Source organism: Salvelinus sp. IW2-2015, linkage group LG9 (genome assembly GCF_002910315.2).
Source record: "Salvelinus sp. IW2-2015 linkage group LG9, ASM291031v2, whole genome shotgun sequence".
NCBI lineage: Eukaryota > Metazoa > Chordata > Actinopteri > Salmoniformes > Salmonidae > Salvelinus > Salvelinus sp. IW2-2015.
Genome location: NC_036849.1, coordinates 16,076,034 through 16,095,206, shown reverse-complemented (window position 1 = coordinate 16,095,206; position 19,173 = coordinate 16,076,034). Strand labels below are relative to the sequence as shown.

Here is a 19,173-nt window from a genome sequence, read left to right as displayed (position 1 = left end):
ATTGGATGTTCTTATAGGCACTTTAGTATTGCCAGTGTAACAGTATAGCTTCGCAAGGAACACATCGACAACAGACACCCTCAAAGCATCGTTACCCATCACTCCACAAAAGCCGCGGCCCTTGCAGAGCAAGGGAAACAACTACTCCAAGTCTCAGAGCGAGTGACGTTTGAAACGCTATTACGCGCACCCCGCTAACTAGCTAGCCATTTCACATCGGTTACACCAACCTAATCTCGGGAGTTGATAGGCTTGAAGTCATAAACAGCGCAATGCTTGAAGCATTGCGAAGAGCTGCTGGCTGACTCACTAAAGTGCTGTTTGAATGAATGCTTACGAGCCTGCTGCTGCTACCACCCGTCAGTCAGACTGCTATATCAAATCATAGACTTAATTATACATAATAACACCAGAAATACGAGCCTTAGGTCATTTAATATGGTCAAATCTGGAAACTATAATTTCGAAAATAAAACGTTTATTCTTTCAGTGAAATACGGAACCGTTCCGTATTTTATCTAACGGGTGGTCTAAATATTCTAAATATTCCTGTTACATTGCACAACCTTCAATGTTGTCATAATTACATAAAATTCGGGCAAATTAGTTCGTAACGAGCCAGGCGGCCCAAACTGTTGCATATACCCTGACTCTGCGTGCAATGAACGCAAGAGAAGTGACACAATTTCCCTAGTTTAATATTGCCTGCTAACATTATTTCTTTTTAACTAAATATGCAGGTTTAAAAATATATACTTCTGTGTGTTGATTTTAAGAAAGGCATTGATGTTTATGGTTAGGTACATTCGTGCAACGATTATGCTTTTTTCGCAAATGCGCTTTTGTTAAATCATCCCCCGTTTGGTGAAGTTGGCTGTCTTTGTTAGGAAGAAATAGTCTCCAACAGTTTCGCAACGAGCCAGGCGGCCCAAACTGCTGCATATACCCTGACTCTGTTGCACAGAACGCAAGAGAAGTGACACAATTTCCCTAGTTAAAAGAAATTCATGTTAGCAGGCAATATTAACTAAATATGCAGGTTTAAAAATATATACTTGTGTATTGATTTTAAGAAAGGCGTTGATGTTTATGGTTAGGTACACATTGGTGCAACGACAGTGCTTTTTTCGCGAATGCGCTTGTTAAATCACCTGTTTGGTGAAGTAGGCTGTGATTCAATGATAAATTTACAGGCACCACATCGATTATATGCAACGCAGGACAAGATAGATAAACTAGTAATATCATCAACCATGTGTAGTTAACTAGTGACTATGTTAAGAATGATTGTTTTTTATAAGATACGTTTAATGCTAGCTAGCACCTTACCTTGGCTCCTTCCTCGTGGAGTGCAATGTAATCGGCCATGATCGGTGTCCAAAAATACCGATTTATTATGAAAACTTGAAATCGGCCCTAATTAATCGGCCATTCCGATTAATCGGTCGACCTCTAATTTAGAACTAGCTGAAGGTTATTTAGTGCCTTATCCGGAGAGTAGAGCATTGCAGTAGTCTAATCTTGAAGTTACAAAAGCATTGATTAGCGTTTCTGCATCAAAGTTGGACAAAAAGTTTCAGAATTTTCAAATGTTACGAAGACGACATGCGAAGCTGGTCATAAAATATTTTTATATGTTCATTGAAGTAGAGATCAGGGTCCAGAGTAACGCTGAGGTCCTTCAGTTTTATTTGAGACGACAGTACAACCCTCAAGATTAATTAAAGCAGATCTTTGTTTCTTGGGACCTAGAACTAGCATCTCTGTTTTGTCCGAGTTTAAAAGTAGTACATTTGCCGCTATTCACTTCCTCTTATCTGAAACACACGCTTCAAGGGCAGGCAATTTTGGGATTTCACCATGTTACATCTAAAGGTACATCTTGTGTGTCGTCTGCATAACAGGGAAAGTTGACATTGTGTTTCTGAATGACATCACCAAGAGGCTGCATATATAGAGAAAACAATAGGGATCCTAGAACGGATAGTGGTCTCGCTCCAAGGGTATAGCTGTAGTTTGATGGGGTAAATCAGTCTACATGTTGCTCATGTCTTTGTTTATTTTGTTATTAATACTTTGACACCAAAATAAAATGAAAATGTACTTTTATTACTTTACTGATCTGTACTCCAAACACCCTCCAACGGCTTTACACTGTATTCCACAATGCACTAGCCTACTTGGCTTTTCTCTTTTCTCATATGCACCACAGTTGCACCCGGTATCCTGTTTATGCCTAGCTTGCACGCCTCCAGTTCCAGTGGCATGCATTGAAACGTGTGGCTTTCTTTTGCAAAATAACTATGAATTAATGGACTTATTTATTCACCATCACATTAAGGTGTAGGGCATTCAATGTATTACATGGAAGAATAGCAGGTCTATTTTGCTCCAGAGAAGTAGCTCATTGTTCCCTTGTTGGCACAAACACTAGCATAGCATCTAAGTAACGTTAGTTAGCTAGCTATCAAGCTAGCCAGGTTTTCTTAGCAGCTTGTACACACCCCACAGCCCATTCAGCTAGAATTACAGATTGTCCCGGTAGTGACTGTTTTGAATCGCTGCTGTTTCCGTCTGCCTTGTGAGCTGCCCTTTCTGGAACTGAGAGGAGTAACAGAGTAGCCCACGTTACTACCATAACAAAGACCAAAGCCGGTGGGAGTACCGTTGAGGACAAAAATTGTTCTACAAGCAGTTCTTACAACAAAAAGAAACTGGCTTCAAGTTTTGTCCAAATACTGGTGGTCAGTTCATTCTTTTATTAGTTATCTGACCAGAGATGTCCAGGACCTGAAGAACAGTTAGCAGTTCTCCCAGTGTCAGCTCGATGAGTTTAAAGGGGAGAACAGCAAGATGACCGCAATCTGTAAGGCATTGAGAGAGGACATCAGTTGTGTATGTGAATCCATGATAACAATGACGGAGAAATCTGATTATCTTGAGGGAGAATCAAGGCGGAACAATATTGTTGGGGACGGAATTGCAAAATCTCCACACGAAACCTGGACGGCGTTTGAGGACAACGAGGACTATGCTGAAGCTGTGCGCCAGAAGAGGAAAGAACTTATCCCAGCCATGAAAGCTGCCAAAGCGCGTGGGGACATTGCTTACATCCACTGTGACAGTCTCATTGTCCAGCCTCCCTCCCAAAAGCCTTGAAGGGATGAGAGCCAAGCATGTCGTTTCGCAGCTTCAATCCCCCCCCTCAGCACACACACAATTACACACACAAACTGATTGATGGAATGCTGTTTTATTTTTTGCTTTGTTTGTTCTTTTCCATTTTTATTTTTATTTCTGATAAACTACCCAGGAAAGGGCTAAAAATGGTCCACCACCCAAAGGACATCCAGCCAACTTGACACAACTGTTCGAAGCATTGGAATCAACATGGGCCAGCATCCCTGTGGAGTGCTTTCGACACATTGTGGAGTCCATGCCCCGACGATTTGAGGCTGTTTTGAGGGCAAAAGGAGGTGCAAATCAATATTAGGAAGCTGTTCCTAATGTTTTGTACACTCAGCGTATGTGTAGATTTAGAAATAAAGTTCATGAAATCATTAACCTCTAATTCCTCCCAAACCCGGATCCGGGAGCACCCCCCCACAGTAAAAAAGCTGACTAGCCTAGCATAGCGTCACAAGTAAATACTAGCATCTAAATATCATTAAATCACAAGTCCAAGACACCAGATGAAAGATACACATCTTGTGAATCCAGCCATCATTTCTGATTTTTAAAATGTTTTACAGGGAAGACACAATATGTAAATCTATTAGCTAACCACGTTAGCAAAAGACACCATTTTTTTACTCCGCCAGTTTTTTACTCCATCAGTAGCTATCACAAATTCGACCAAATAAAGATATAAATAGCCACTAACCAAGAAAAAACTTCATCAGATGACAGTCTGATAACATATTTATTGTATAGCATATGTTTTGTTAGAAAAATGTGCATATTTCAGGTATAAATCATAGTTTACCATTGCAGCCACTATCACAAAACTCACCAAAGCGACTAGAATAACTACAGAGAGCAACGTGTATTACCTAATTACTCATCATAAAACATTTCTTAAAAATACACAGCGTACAGCAATTGAAAGACACAGATCTTGTGAATCCAGACAATGTTTCAGATTTTCTAAGTGTTTTACAGCGAAAACACAATATAACGTTATATTAGCTTACCACAATAGCAAACATCACAACAGCATTGATTCAAGCAAAAACATAGCGATTAGTATAAGTCACCAAAAGATATTACTTTTTTCACTAACCTTCTCAGAATTCTTCAGATGACAGTCCTATAACATCATATTACACAATGCATATAGAGTTTGTTCGAAAATGTGCATATTTAGCGGCACAAATCGTGGTTATACAATGTGAATAGTGGCCAAAACTTCAAGAAATCTGTCCTGCGCCATCTTGGAGAGGAACCTATTCTAATCGAAAACTATTCATAAACTTGACTAAAAAATACAAGTTGGACAGCAAATGAAAGATAAATTAGTTCTTAATGCAATCGCTGTTTTCGATTTTTAAAATGAACGTTACTGCGCAATACAGCGTGCGCTAAAGCGAGACCGCACCATAATTCATGGCGGAATTATTATTTGACATTTGTCAACATAAGTACGAATTAACAGCATAAAGACTGCTTACTATTAGCTGAGCTTCCATCAGAATCTTGGGCAAGGTGTCCTTTCTCCAGAACAATCGTCTTTGGGTTGAAAKATGTCCTCTTGTCCTGTCGAAATAGCCGCTAACRTTAGCCACCCACTGGAGAGGTGTCCAACTCGTGAAAGCGCRTCRCAAAGAAATCCAGGAAAATCGCAATAAACTGCTATAAGTCGGTTTAAATTAACTACCTTATGAAGTTTTTAAGACAAAAAACAAATTAAATCAGAGCCGGAGATAWAGAACTGCTAAACCGAAAGCTTTTGAAGAAGCCATGCCGGTGTCCCTGATGCGTCAGGCGCCCGGTCGAAAAGGTCGATACTTCCGTTCCAAGAGGTTTTATACTCCCCCAGATGGTGCTATCCGCTCCATTCAAAGTCTCACCGCTTACTGACATCTAGGGGAAGGCGTATGCAGTGCATGTAGCCCCATACCTTATAAGGGAATTTATAAACCGACCCTGGAACAGAGACCTCAATTTCAGAAATCTCACTTCTTGACAGGAAGTGAGCTGCAGAATGACTTCTGTTTCACTCAGAGAAATAATTCAAATGGTTTTAGAAACTAGAGAGTGTTTTCTATCCAATAGTAATAATATGCATATTGTACGAGCAAGAATTGAGTATGAGGCAGTTTAATTTGGAGACGATATTTTCCAAAGTGGAAACAGCACCCCCTAGATTGACAAAAGGTTAACTTGATAACATCAGATAACATTCATATATTAGCCACTTCTGAGACTCACTTAGATAATTCCTTTCATGATACAGCAGTAGCAATTCAAGGATATAATATCTACAGAAGAGACAGGAATGCCTATGGGGAGGTGTTGCTGTATATATTCAGAGCCATATCCCTGCAATGCTTAGACAAGATCTCATGTCAAGTGTTATTAAAGCGTTGTGGTTGCAGGTTCACCAGTCTCATCTAAAGCCTATTATTTTACAATGTTGCTATAGGCCACCAAGTGCTAACAGTCAGTACCTAAATAATGTCTGTGTGTACAATGCTTAATAGTGTATATGATGTAAACTGAGAGGTCTACTTTCTTGGGGACCTGAATATTGACTGGTTTTCATCAAGATGGCCGCTCATCATGCTGGCCGCTCAAGATTACTAATCTGGTTCAGGTTATTAATCAACCTATCAGGGTGTTTACAAACGCTACTTGAGTTATATCATCCACATGTATTGATCATATTTGTATTAATACTGTAGAACTATGTTCTGAAGCTGTATCCGTACCCAGTGGATGCAGGGATCATAATATAGTGGTTGTATCCAGGAAAGCCCAGGTTCTTAAAGCTGGGCCTAAAATACTGTGTAAGAGATCATATAAAATATTTAGCTATGTGGATTATAAACTTAAAAATCCAACTTCACAGATCTTCATTGTAAAGGGTTTAAACACTGTTTCCCATGCTTGTCCAATGAACCATAAACAATTAATGAACATACACCTGTGGAACGGTTGTTTAGACACTAACAGCTTACAGACGGTAGGCAATTAAGGTCACAGTTATGACAACTTAGGCCTTTCTACTGACTCTAAAAAAACACCAAAAGAAAGATGCCCAGGGTCCCTGCTCATCTGCGTGAAAGTGCCTTAGGCATGCTGCAAGGAGGCATGAGGACTGCAGATGTGGCCAGGGCAATAAATTGCAATGTCCGTACTGTGAGATGCCTAAGACAGCGTTACAGGGAGACAGGACGGACAGCTGATCGTCCTCGCAGTGGCAGACCACATGTAACAACACCTGCACAGGATCGGTACATCCGAACATCACACCTCTGGGACAGGTACAGGATGGCAACAACAACTGCCCGAGTTACACCAGGAACGCACAATCCCTCCATCAGTGCTCAGACTGTCTGCAATAGGCTGAGAGAGGCTGGACTGAGGGCTTGTAGGCCTGTTGTAAGGCAGGTCCTCACCAGACATCACTGGCAGCAATGTCGACTATGGGCAAAAAACCCACAGTTGCTGGACCAGACAGGACTGGCAAAAAGTGCTCTTCACTGACGAGTCACGGTTTTGTCTCACCAGGGGTGATGGTCGGATTCGCTTTTATCTTCGAAGGAATGAGCGTTTCACTAAGGCCTGTACTCTGGAGCGGGATCGATTTGGAGGTGGAGGGTCCATCATAGTCTGGGGCGGTGTGTCACAGCATCATCGGACTGAGCTTGTTGTCATTGCAGGCAATCTCAACTCTGTGCATTACAGGGAAGACCTCCTCCCTCATGTGGTACCCTTCCTGCAGGCTCATCCTGACATGACCCTCCAGCATGACAATGCTACCAGCCATACTGCTCGTTCGGTGCGTGATTTCCTGCAAGACAGGAATGTCAATGTTCTGCCATGGCCAGCGAAGAGCCCGGATCTCAATCCCATTGAGCACGTCTGGGACCTGTTGGATCGGAGGGTGTGGGCTAGGGCCATTCCCCCCAGAAATGTCCAGGAACTTGCAGTTGCCTTGGTGGAAGAGTGGGGTAACATCTCACATCAAGAACTGGCAAATCTGGTGCAGTCCATGAGGAGGAGATGCACTGCAGTTCTTAATGCAGCTGGTGGCCACACCAGATACTGTTTCTTTTGATTTTGACCCCCCTCCTTGTTCAGGGACACATTATTTCATTTCTGTTAGTCACATGTATATGGAACTTGTTCAGTTTGTCTCAGTTTTTGAATCTTGTTATGTTCATACAAATATTTACACATGTTAAGTTTGCTGAAAATAAATGAAGTTGAGAGGACGTTTATTTTTTTGCTGCGTTTATATATTTTTGTTGGTCTGTGATTGATGAGGAGCATCCAGACACTGCACGTGATTAATTTATGAAATTGCTTCTTCTAATTATTGATAAACATGCACCTGTTAAAGTGACTGTTAGAACTGTTAAGGCTCCATGGATTGATGAGGAATTGGATTGATGAAAAAATGTATGGTTGGAAGAGATGGGGCAAAAGGAGTGGCTAATAAGTCTGGCTGCACATCTGACTTATGTGACTAAATTCAACGAAAAGAAGTAACTGTATTATGAAGGCAAGGTCAATGATATAAAGAATGATTGGGGAAAAGTACTTGAAATGATGGGCAGTAAGACAAATTCAACTCCAATGGTCATCAAATCAGAAAGCTTATTCATGACAACCATTTGATGTTGCCAATTTTTTTTTATGATTACTCTATTGGCAAAGTGGGCAAACTTAAGCAGGAAATGCCAACAACGAACTGTGCGGCATCCTATTCATGTATAAAAAAAAACAGATAATGAAAAAAAGCGTAAGTTTGAATTTTGTAAAGTTAGTGTGGGAGAGGTGGAAAAAGTATAGCTCAATAATGACAAACCTGCTGACATTGACAACTTTGATGGAAAGCTACTGAGGATGGTAGCTGACTCTATAGCCACTCCTACTGTATATTATGTCATAACTTTGATCTGAGCCTAGAGGAAAGTGTTTGTCCTCAGGCCTGGAGGGAAGCAAAAGTAATTTCGCTTCCCAAGAATGGGTAGTGGCCTTTACTGGTTCTAACAGCCAACCTATCAGCTTGCTGCCGGCTCTTAGCAAACTGTTGGAATTTTTTTGACTGAAAACAGACTTTCAGCATGCTTATAGAGAAAAGGGCACTCAACATGTATTGCACTGACAGAAATGACAAAGAAATTTATAATAAGAAAATTGTGGGAGCTGTACTAGTAGATATCAGTGCAGCCTTTATTATTGAACATAACCTGTTTGAAAAAAACGTGTTATGGCTTTTTAACCCCTGCCATATCGTGGATTCAGAGCTATCTATCTAATAGAAGAGGGTTTTCTCTAATGGAAGCTTCTCTAATGTTAAACATGTGAAGTCAAAAATCTAATTGTATTTGTCACATGCGCTGAATACAACAGATCTTACAGTGAAATGCTTACTTACAAGCCCTTAACCAACAATGTAGTTTTAAGAAAAATAAGTGTTAAAGTATTTACTAAAACTGAAAAAAAGAAAATGGAACAACCAATAATAAAGAGCAACAATAAAATAAGAGTAATGAGGCTATATACAGGGGGTACCAGTACAGAGTCAATGTGCGGGGGTACAGGTTAGAGGTAATTAAAGTAATATGTACATGTAGGTAAAGTGACAATGAATAGATAATAAACAGAGTGGCAGCAGTGTAAAAATTGGGTTGGGGGGGCTCAATGCAATTAGTCCAGGTAGCCATTTGATTAGCTGTTCAGGAGTCTTATGGCTTGGGGGTAGAAGCTGTTAAGAAGCCTTTTGGACCTAGACTTGGCGCTCCGGTACCGCTTACTGTGCGGTAGCAGAGAGGACAGTCTGTCTAGGGTGACTGGAGTCATTGGGAATTTTTAGGGCCTTCCTCTGACATTGCCTGGTATAGAGGTCCTGGGTGGCAGGAAGCTTGGCTCCAGTGATGTACTGTGCCGTACGCACTACCCTTTGTAGTGCCTTGCGGTCGGAGGCCGAGCAGTTGCCATATCAGGCAGTGATGCAACCAGTCAGGATGCTCTCGATAGTGCAGCTGTAGAACCTTTTGAGGATCTGGGGACCCATGCCAAATCTTTTCAGTCCTGAGGGGGAATAGGTTTTGTCGTGCCCTCTTCACGACTGTCTTGGTGTGTTTTTGGACCATGATAGTTCGTTGGTGATGTGGACACCAAGGAACCTGCTCTCAACCTGCTCCACTACAGCCCCATCAATGAGAATGGGGGCGTGCTCTGCCCTCCTTTTCCTGTAGTCCACAGTCATCTCCTTTGTCTTGATCACGTTGAGGGAGAGGTTGTTATCTGATCTCCCTATAGGCTGTCTCATCGTTGTCGGTGATCAGGACTACCACTATTTTTGTCATCCGCAGAATTAATGGTGGTGTTGGAGTCGTGCTTGGCCATACAGTCATGGGTGAACAGGAAGTACAGGAGGGGACTGAGCACACACCCCCGAGGGGCCCCCATGTTGAGGATCAGCGTGGCAGATGTGTTGTTACCTATCCTTACCACCTGGGGGGTGGCCTGTCAGGACATCCAGAATCTAGTTGCAGAGGGAGGTGTTTAGTCCCAGGCTCCTTAGCTTAGTGATGAGCTTTGAGGGCACTATGGTGTTGAACGCTGAGCTGTAGTCAATGAATAGCTTTTTCACGTAGGTGTTCCTTTTGTCCAGGTGGGAAAGGGCCGTGTGGAGTGCAATAGAGATTGCATCATTGTGGATCTGTTGGGGCGGTATGCAAAATTTAGTTGGTCTAGGGTTTCTGGGATAATGGTGTTGTGAGCCATGACCAGCCTTTCAAAGCGCTTCATGGCTACAGATGTGAGTGCTATGGGTCGGTAGTCATTTAGGCAGGTTTTCTTTGACAAAGGAACTGTGGTGGTCTGCTTGAAACATGTTGGTATTACAGACTCGGTCAGGGACAGGTTGAAAATGTCAGTGAAGACACTTGCCAGTTGGTCAACGCATGCTCAGAGACACGTCCTGGTAATCCATCTGGCCCTGTGGCCTTGTGAATGTTGACCTGTTTAAAGGTCTTACTCACATCGGCTAAGGAGAGCGTTATCACACTGTCATCCGGAACAGCTGATGCTCTCATGCATGCTTCAGTGTTGCTTGCCTCGACGCGAGCATATAAGTAATTTAGCTCGTCTGGTAGGCTCGTGTCACTGGGGAGCTCGCGGCTGTGCTTCCCTTTGTAGTCCGTAATAGGTTGCAAGCCCTGCCACATCCAACATGTGTCGGAGCCGGTGTAGTAGGATTCAATCTTAGTCCTGTATTGACGCTTTGCCTGTTTGATGGTTCGTTGGAGGGCATAGCGGGATATCTTATAAGCTTCCGGGTTAGAGTCCCGCACCTTGAAAGTGGCAGCTCTACCCTTTAGCTCAGTGCGGATGTTGCCTGTAATCCATGGCTTCTGGTTGGGGATGTACGTACGGTCACTGTGGGGATCATCAATGCACTTATTGATGAACCCAGTGACTGATGTGGTGTACTCCTCAATGCCATCGGAAGAATCCCAGAACATATTCTAGTCTGTGCTAGCAAAACAGTCCTGTAGCTTAGCATCTGCGTCATCTGACCACTTCCGTATTGAATGAGTCACCGGTACTTCCTGCTATAGTTTTTGCTTGTAAGCAGGAATTAGGAGGATAGAGTTATGGTCAGATTTGCCAAAATGGAGGGTGAGGGAGAGCTTGGTACATGTCTGAGTGTGGAGTAAAGGTGGTCTAGAGTTTAGTTTTTTTCTTCTTTTGGTTGCACATGTAACATGCTGGTAGAAATTAGGTCGAATGGATTTAAGTTTCCTTTCATTAGGGTCCCCGGTTTTCTTGTTTGCTTATGGCCTTATACAGCTCGGTGAGTGCGGTCTTAGTGCCAGCATCGGTTTGTGGTGGTAAATAGACAGCTACGAAAAAACTCTCTTGATAAATAGTGTGGTCTACAGCTTATCATGAGATTCTCTACTTCAGACAAGCAAAACCTTGAGCGTTCCTTAGATTTTGTGCACCAGCTGTTATTGACAATTAGACACAGAACGCCACCCCTTGTCTTACCGGAGGCAGCTGTTCTATCTTGCCGATGAACGGAAAACCCAGCCAGCTGTTATCCATGTTGTCGTTCAGCCACGACTCGGTGAAACATGAGATATTACAGTTTTTAATGTCCCGTTGGTAGGATAGTGTTGATCGGAGCTCATCCAGTTTGCTATCCAATGATTGCATGTTGGCTAATAGGACTGATGGTAGAGTTGGATTACCCACTCGCCGTCGGATCCTTACAAGACATCCCAACCTACGTCCCCAATATCTCCTTCTCTTTCTCATGCGAATCAGAGATTTGGGCCTTGTTGGGTGTCTGAAGTAAATCCTTTGCGTCCGACTCGTTAAAGAAAAGATCTTTGTCCAGTACGAGGTGAGTAATCGCTGTCCTGATATCCAGAAGGTATTTTCGGTCATAAGAGACGGTGGCAGAAACGTTATGTACATAATAAATTACAAATAATCCCCAAAAAACGCACACAATAGCATGATTGGTTAGGAGCCCGTAAAACGGCAGGCATCTCCTCCAACACCGTTGTTCATTGTGTGGTGTATCGCAGGACAGGTCCCTTCTACTCTTTTCTATTTTTACCAATGACCTACCACTGGCATTTAACAAAGCCTATATGTCCATGTATGATGGTGGTTCAACCCTATACAAATCAGCAACCACAGCTTGTGAAATCACTGCAAGCCTAAACAAAGAGTTGCAGTCAGTTAGAATGGGTGGCCAGTAATAAACTGGTCCTGAACATCTCTAAAATTAAGATTGTATATGGTACAAATCATTCCCTAAGTTCTAGACCTCAGCTGAATCTGGTAATGAATGGTGTGACTGTTGCGCAAGTTGAGGAGACTAAATTACTTGGCGTTACCTTAGATTGTAAACTGTCATGGTCAAAACATATTGATTCAGTGGTTGTAAAGATGGGGAGGTCTGTCCGTAATAAAGAGATTCTCTGCTTTTTTGACACCACACTCCACAAAGCAAGTCCTGCAGGCTCTAGTTTTATCCTATCTTGATTATTGTCCAGTCATACTAGAAGGACGTAGTTAAGCTGCAGCTGGCCCAGAACAGAGTGGCACGTTTTGCTCTTCATTGTAATCAGAGGGAAAATATCCAGTTTCTCTTGGCTAAGAGTTGAGAAACGATTGACTGCATCGCTTCTTGTTTTTATAAGAAACAATGTGTTGGAAATTCCAAATTGTTCGTATAGTAACTTACACACAGCACTGATGCACACACTTACCCCACCAGACATGCCACCAAGGGTCTTTTCACAGTCCCCAGGTCAAATTCAAGGAAACGTACAGTATTATACAGAGCCATGATTTCATCTCATATAGCACAAGTGAACAGCAAACCTGGTTTAAAAAAACAAATAAAGCAACGCCTCTCCCCAATGTGACGTATTTGTAACTGATAGACACACACACACACACACACACACCCACTACATGTTAATGTTTTTAAATGTATGTGAATTGTAAAGTCTTTTGTCATTAATGTATTTTTCTTTGTGTGGCACCCCAGTAAGACTAGCTTTCGCCATTAGCGTTGGCTAATGGTGATCCTAATAAAAACAATTAATAATAATGTCATTGGTTCCTCTTGACCTCCAGGTGTTGCTGACCAGCTGCAGACAAACTATGCCGCAGACCTTCGAAGCATTCTGAAGACACTGTTTGAAGTCATGGCTACCTCTGAGCAGGGGGACAATAACAAGGAGAAGGGTGAGGAACAGATGCTTCTGTTTAGCTTTTTTATCTTTACATCAGGGTTAACTTGCAGTAATGTCAGGTGTCTTAGTGTAGTTCTTCCAGTTTGTTTGTCTGTGATGGTAATGTTAATCGTAATGACATGGCTGTGCTCTGTGTGGTGGTGCAGCATGTCCAGGGCTGCGCAGTGCTGTGCTGGAGGACTGTTCTCTCTGTCAGGAGACCATCTCCTCCTCGGAGCTGGCAGCCAAGGCCCTGGAGGGACAGTTTGAAGGTCAGCACCTCTCTTTTCTCCTTAAAACACATACACACATGACATGCATGCACACAGTGTGACACACATATAAACAAGCACCACTATTAATGTGCCCCTGCTTTTCCCCTGTAGATCCCCCAGACTGGGTTCCTGATGAGGAATGTGACTCCTGCATCACCTGTAAGGCCCCCTTCACCGTCATCCGCAGGAAGCACCACTGTAGGAGCTGTGGCAAGGTAACACAAAACACCTGAACAGATCTCCCTTTAGAATTGTCTGTACTACATAAAATAAATGAAGAACAATCAAATGTACCTTGTTTGCTCTGTGTCTTTTTAGATCTTCTGCTCTCGCTGCTCCTCCCACTCAGCCCCGTTACCGCGGTACGGCCAGGTGAAGTCCGTTAGGGTGTGTACACACTGCTACATGTTCCACGTCACACCGTTCTACAGCGACAAGACTGGCATCTGACCCCTGCTGTACAAACCTACCCCCCCCACCTCGCTGCATCTACAGGAGCAAATCCAGGGGATATGAGGCTATATTCAAAGTACATCCCCAACTACACAGAGCAACCTTATCGATCATCTTCATCACACTGCACAGCAAGGCAAGGCTTTGGAATAAGGAGGACATGGATGAGAGGACAGAGAGATGGAACGAGGTCGGATGTGGAGGCGCATAAACTATGATTAGATCCTTTCTGTTGTTTTTGAGATGCTGCTGCTGCCTGAAAGGGAACCAAAGGGCCTAATCCTATGCCGTCCTCCTCCTAACTCACTAATGCCTGCCTGCCTAATAGAGGCAGATTAAGAAACAACTGGAAATAGGGTTTTGAACAGGCTACTCTGGACCGGTCCAGTGCTTTAGGAACAGCTTCTGGGAATGTTTGCAGTTGAAGAGGGAGAGAAAGCCTTTTCTGTTTTATTGCTTGTGTATAACAAAGGCCTTCTGACATCATGTCCTATGCTTTAGCGGGCTTCCCACACTTGTGCCAGAGCTCTGACAGGGCTCCGATTTTACTTTAAAGAATGGAAGTCATAATAAACATGTAAATAAGGATAATTATGTTGATAGTGATGATGATCTCCGCACAACTGATCTCGCTTGTTTGGCCGCAATGGCTCTAGAGGTTTTAATTTTAGTTTGTCATGTAATTCCTGATGCTGTGAGGATGAGGAGGGGAAAGCAATCCTCATCAGGCTATCTAATAGCGAAGCAACAAAAAATATATAGATTTTATGTATATGTGGCTTGTTTGGCAATGTTTTTAACGGCAATATAATTTGTGATATAATTTCATATGGGATTTTTATTTTATCGACTGTGTCTCAAAGGACACAGATTAGCTGGCCTTTTATAACAATGTGGGCTGTGCCCATTGCTTTTACAGTCACAACATACAATGTTTTTTTTAAATGCTTGATCTCATTCCCATCCCATCTTTAACATGCTACTCCTCAACCTCTGAGATTGACATGGTCACATCACTCACTCTCTCATGCATTTAATGCCCTCTGGTGGAGAGAAACTTTAACCTCCTACCACACAGTATCTATATTATGTGATTGTTAGAATCATGGAGTGCATATCACCACTATTTAGAGGTTTATGATGCCTGTCTCCCATCAGTTGGTCAAGGCAGCTTTGTTTCCTCCTGATTGTGCAATATAGTTTTTCCCTCTGTGTATGTTGTTGCCAAACACATTTATCTTAAGTATATTTCAACTCTCCCAGTGGTCACACTGATAGCACACTTTTCTAGACAGGATTCACCAAAACCGAGACGAACCTCTACTACTACACTAAGCATGGATGTACATTTTCATGATCTAAGTTACATGCCAGCTGCTGCTGCTGTTGCAGAAACATATGTGATCTGTAGGGAAATCAGTTAGAATATGTTACAGATAGTAAGTTAAATTTAAGACTAGACTGTTTTGTTCATCCCTACCTGGTTATACATTATCCCCATACCTCTCTGCACAAAGTACTACTATTGCCAGTAGATAACCACTTCCTCTACTCTTACATCATGATTTCTGCCTGCTCCCTCTAGTCATTTCTGATGTGGAGGGGAAGCTTCACCATCTAGGTTACAATGGAGAATGAGTTTGAGTTGATGTGGATAGAGGAATGGTCAATCTGACATAACTGGCTCAAACAACCATGGCCTTCTACGCTTCAAGGCCGCACCAGTTATATCAAATCTGCCCTGATTTATAAGCTAATTCTCAGGCTTTATCTTGTCTAGATCGCTTTATACTTCTACACGGTTTATTTGTATTGAGGAAAATTTAAAGACCTTAAGATTATGTAATTGTTTTATAAGCAAATTGTAAATCTATAAATCTATTACTACTTTTTCAGTATGGTGCAGTAATTCAAGGACTGCGTATCCTATTACTTCAGAGCTTGTTATTTTGTAAAGGCTAGCACATTTCAGTAATAAGAGCCATGTGAAACATTTGGGAAAACTGACAATGTTATTAGTTTTAAATGTCATGTAAATTAAAATTAAATGACTTTTTCCTTTGAATAAGTGTTTATCCTAATTTCTGTGTTACTACTATCCATTCATGTTCATCTCATTCTCTCAGGCAGTTGGGACATTTGTCAACTCGTCATTGATATGGTCTTGACTCTGGTGTGCACAGCATCAATCACACACAACTTGATCCAAAGGGATGTAATGTCATTGGAGCACGCTTCCCTTGCCTGAAGACCCTGAATGTATTTCAGCTGCTCTATCGATCACTACAAACGGTTCGTCACTAGTTACCACAGCCACAAAGTCATAAACTCCGCCTATTTCTATCATTTCTATTCTTAAACCTAATCTCACATTTAATCTTAACCACACTGCTAACCGTATGCCTAACATTACATAAAAACCAAAAAAGTTACTTTTTGTTTCACGAATTTCTGTGATATATGGCTGTGGAAACTAGTGCACACCCTATAAACGCCATTTGGCCAGAGCGATGTGGATGGGTGGCCAGGCAAACGCTTCCCTGCCTCTTGTCACGTTCTCAGGTGAGATTACATCCCAGTCCCACTGGGTGGCAGCACCTATTCATTTGATGCAGCATTGGCTGCTATCTGACTGATACATGTAGCTCTGTTATCCATAGTACATTAACGTAACACCCCTAACAATTAAATGTTTCCAATTATTCTTCAGGGGATGTGATTAAGCATTGCTGAAAAGATATGTGGAACTTGTTAGACTCACTATGACTGGTATGGTGGGTCTCCTGTCTGTTTGTTCTTCTGGGGGTAGGATTAAAGTTGCTTTTTTAAATAGCGATCTAAGATAGGTATTGTATTGTTTTCTCGTGATGGTCAAGGTCAGGATTCGAGTATGAAACTTATCCTAGATCTGTTACAGGGGTGACCCTCGGCAATTTAAATTGAGGCATATACCATTTTTTATAAATTACTCGTGTGATCTAGGCGATTGGATTATGATAGTGAGAAAGAAAGAGTTCATTTTGATAGATTTATCCAGCCCTTGTATGTGATTGGTCAAAAGTTGAGAACTGGGATGGCAACTATCTCTGCACTCCGTAATTATTGTAGTGGATGTGAAGTAGAGTCCACTGTACACACCAGTTGGATACAGACTTTAAAAAACACCAGTTGGAAACAGACTTTAAAAACTACCTATTTTTTTTCCAATTTGTCGAAGTTTATGCAACATTTAAATGGATACCCATCTGATTAATGGACGCATTTGATGGTATGCTTCGACTGATTTGAGCTTTTCCATTCCATAGACCGATCTACAGGCAGTCAGCGATCATTATAGTTGTGTTCGAGAGCGGTCGATGAAATCGGCCACTAATAAATAATGGAGACCGTGCAGACTTCTATGAGAATGGGTTGCCCGTTTTTAATGAAGAGGCTGATACGAGGTTAATTTACTGTAAACGTCGGGTATGTAATTCAGAGTTAACATTGTTGTGCATAATATGCACTGCATATGACCTTGTTCATACGATTATATTGTTCGCAATAGTTCATAGAAATATATATATTTCAATTTAAGACATGAATGGCTACGTATTATTAACAATTGATTGCTTACAGTTATATGAATAATTACAATTTAATTTTACATGATGTGGAATTTTTAGATAGGCTATGTATGGACTATGGTAACATGTTATACAGTAATTCATGAATGCAAATGGTGACAATTATACAATATAATACAGCTGTGTTTCAGATAAATATACATTTTTGTTGTATATTTGTATATTCATTTATCAGAGGGGGCAATCTGTGAGAGCAGCACTACTTAAATGAGTTTGCACCATATTGACCACAGATATTTATTGAAAATAATAGATAAATATACTAACACAGGCTAGATATGTTATTTTATCGATCAATCCTATGATTTATTTATTTTTTAGAAATGTGTGTATCTCCTCTATGCATTTTAATTTATAAGAGAAATCCCCATGCATTTCAGTTCCACTATGGCCTTGACACAACTGTGTGTCTGACTTGAAGGACATATGGAAATTCAAAGCAGAGCATTTACTGTAGATTTTCCATATCATCTAATGAGGCAAACTGCTTTTCCCTGGGGGTGGATGCGAGTTCTGCAGTGTGCAGTTACAGAATCTGGAAGGCCTGATTTTTTTTTAACCATATGTCTTTTAGAGTTGGGGGAACATTAAGTTGTCTTCAGTCAGGATGGGAGTCCTCAAGATCATGCTGCTCATCTTTGAGTCCGTTCTGTTGTCTGACTGTGCAAGGGGTGAGTAATACATCTTTAGGATATTTTTTTCCTTAACGTAACTTAACTTCACACTGGGCACACACTGGTTAAATCAACATTGTTTCCACATTTCAATGAAATTCCGTTGAACCAACGTGGAATAGATGTTGAATTGACGCCGCTGCCCAGTGGGTTTCATTCTTGCTTTCTTGCCTACACAGTAGTGTCCAATCGTTTTAGTGAAATATTAGCAGATAAATTGGTTCATCTAAGTTAGGTTGATGCTGTTGCTTTTTGTTTACATGAAGAAAATCTCAGTTGGCTCTAACTTCTTCACACTGAGAAGTAAGAGAGGAGGAAAAGTAGGAAAAACTCTAAACAGAACCCAAAATCAACAGTGGGGAAGTAGAGAGAAAGCCAACCCTTACCCCCCCCCCCCAAACCCCCCCCCCCGTGTGTGATCTGTTTCAGTCATGGCCATGTTTGTGTGACTGTGTGTACATTCGCCACTGCTAAGCCAAACAAACACATCCATCAGCTTCACCGGGTGAAAGAACACAAGTCAGTGTAAGAGTCCAGCTCTCCCGGTCCAGGTCCAGGGACCGTACTTTCTCAGCATCACGTCTCTATGTGTGTGCGTGTGTGTACGACCATGACCAGTGTAGTGTGTTATTGCTTTGATTCAGGGTCAGACAACTGCCTGCATTGATTGAGGATGTCAGACAAATGCAGAACGCATAGTATAATTATGCGTACGGTTTCCACAATATCACCTGTCATCAACGGCTGAATATGTCCAGACCAGCTCAGTAGAGCTTGAACGTCACCTTTTCAATTTGACAGCTTTGAAACTTTCACATAAACTTTTAGTGTATTCTACAGCCTCTCGCAGTGGGAAACCAGACATCCTATTCTACGCATCTCTCCTCATTGTTAAACTTAAATGGCAGCAAATGGAAGTGGCGTCTCAAAAGTACTACATGCATGTGGCTAACAGGGCATTGCAATACGGGGCAGGTGGGGGCCGGTGAGGGCCGCTAGGTGGTTTGGATGTGGGCAGATTACATCTGTGGGCCTGCAGACAATGCCTTATTCACAGCAGGACAGACAAGCCTTCACGACATGGCTAAAGCAAAAGTAAACAAGACGTGAAGGCTAAATAAGATTAGACAGGCAATTATATCTGTTTACAGATGTCAAAGGAAGGAGAAAACCAACAGGGGAAACAGACTGCAGAGAGAAAAACGAG

General features: G+C 41.9%; 2 protein-coding genes across 3 annotated transcripts in view; both read left to right on the top strand.

Annotated features, from left to right (window-relative positions):
• The window catches only part of zfyve28 (zinc finger, FYVE domain containing 28), a 52,273-nt gene extending 36,539 nt beyond the window's left edge, over positions 1–15,734 (top strand). For both annotated transcript variants that reach the window (XM_023994452.2, XM_023994451.2), the window contains 4 exons: positions 12,841–12,951; positions 13,106–13,210; positions 13,325–13,428; positions 13,532–15,734. In XM_023994452.2, coding sequence (XP_023850220.1) covers positions 12,841–12,951; positions 13,106–13,210; positions 13,325–13,428; positions 13,532–13,663 — 452 coding nt within the window. In that variant the 3' untranslated portion in view covers positions 13,664–15,734. The remainder of the gene's footprint in view (positions 1–12,840; positions 12,952–13,105; positions 13,211–13,324; positions 13,429–13,531) is intronic.
• A 1,040-nt stretch (positions 15,735–16,774) lies between these two features.
• LOC111968675 (fibroblast growth factor receptor-like 1) overlaps positions 16,775–19,173 on the top strand; it is a 56,593-nt gene continuing 54,194 nt past the window's right edge. Inside the window, exons 1-2 of the mRNA XM_023994450.2 lie at positions 16,775–17,131; positions 17,867–17,963. Coding sequence (XP_023850218.1) covers positions 17,900–17,963 — 64 coding nt within the window. The 5' untranslated portion in view covers positions 16,775–17,131; positions 17,867–17,899. The remainder of the gene's footprint in view (positions 17,132–17,866; positions 17,964–19,173) is intronic.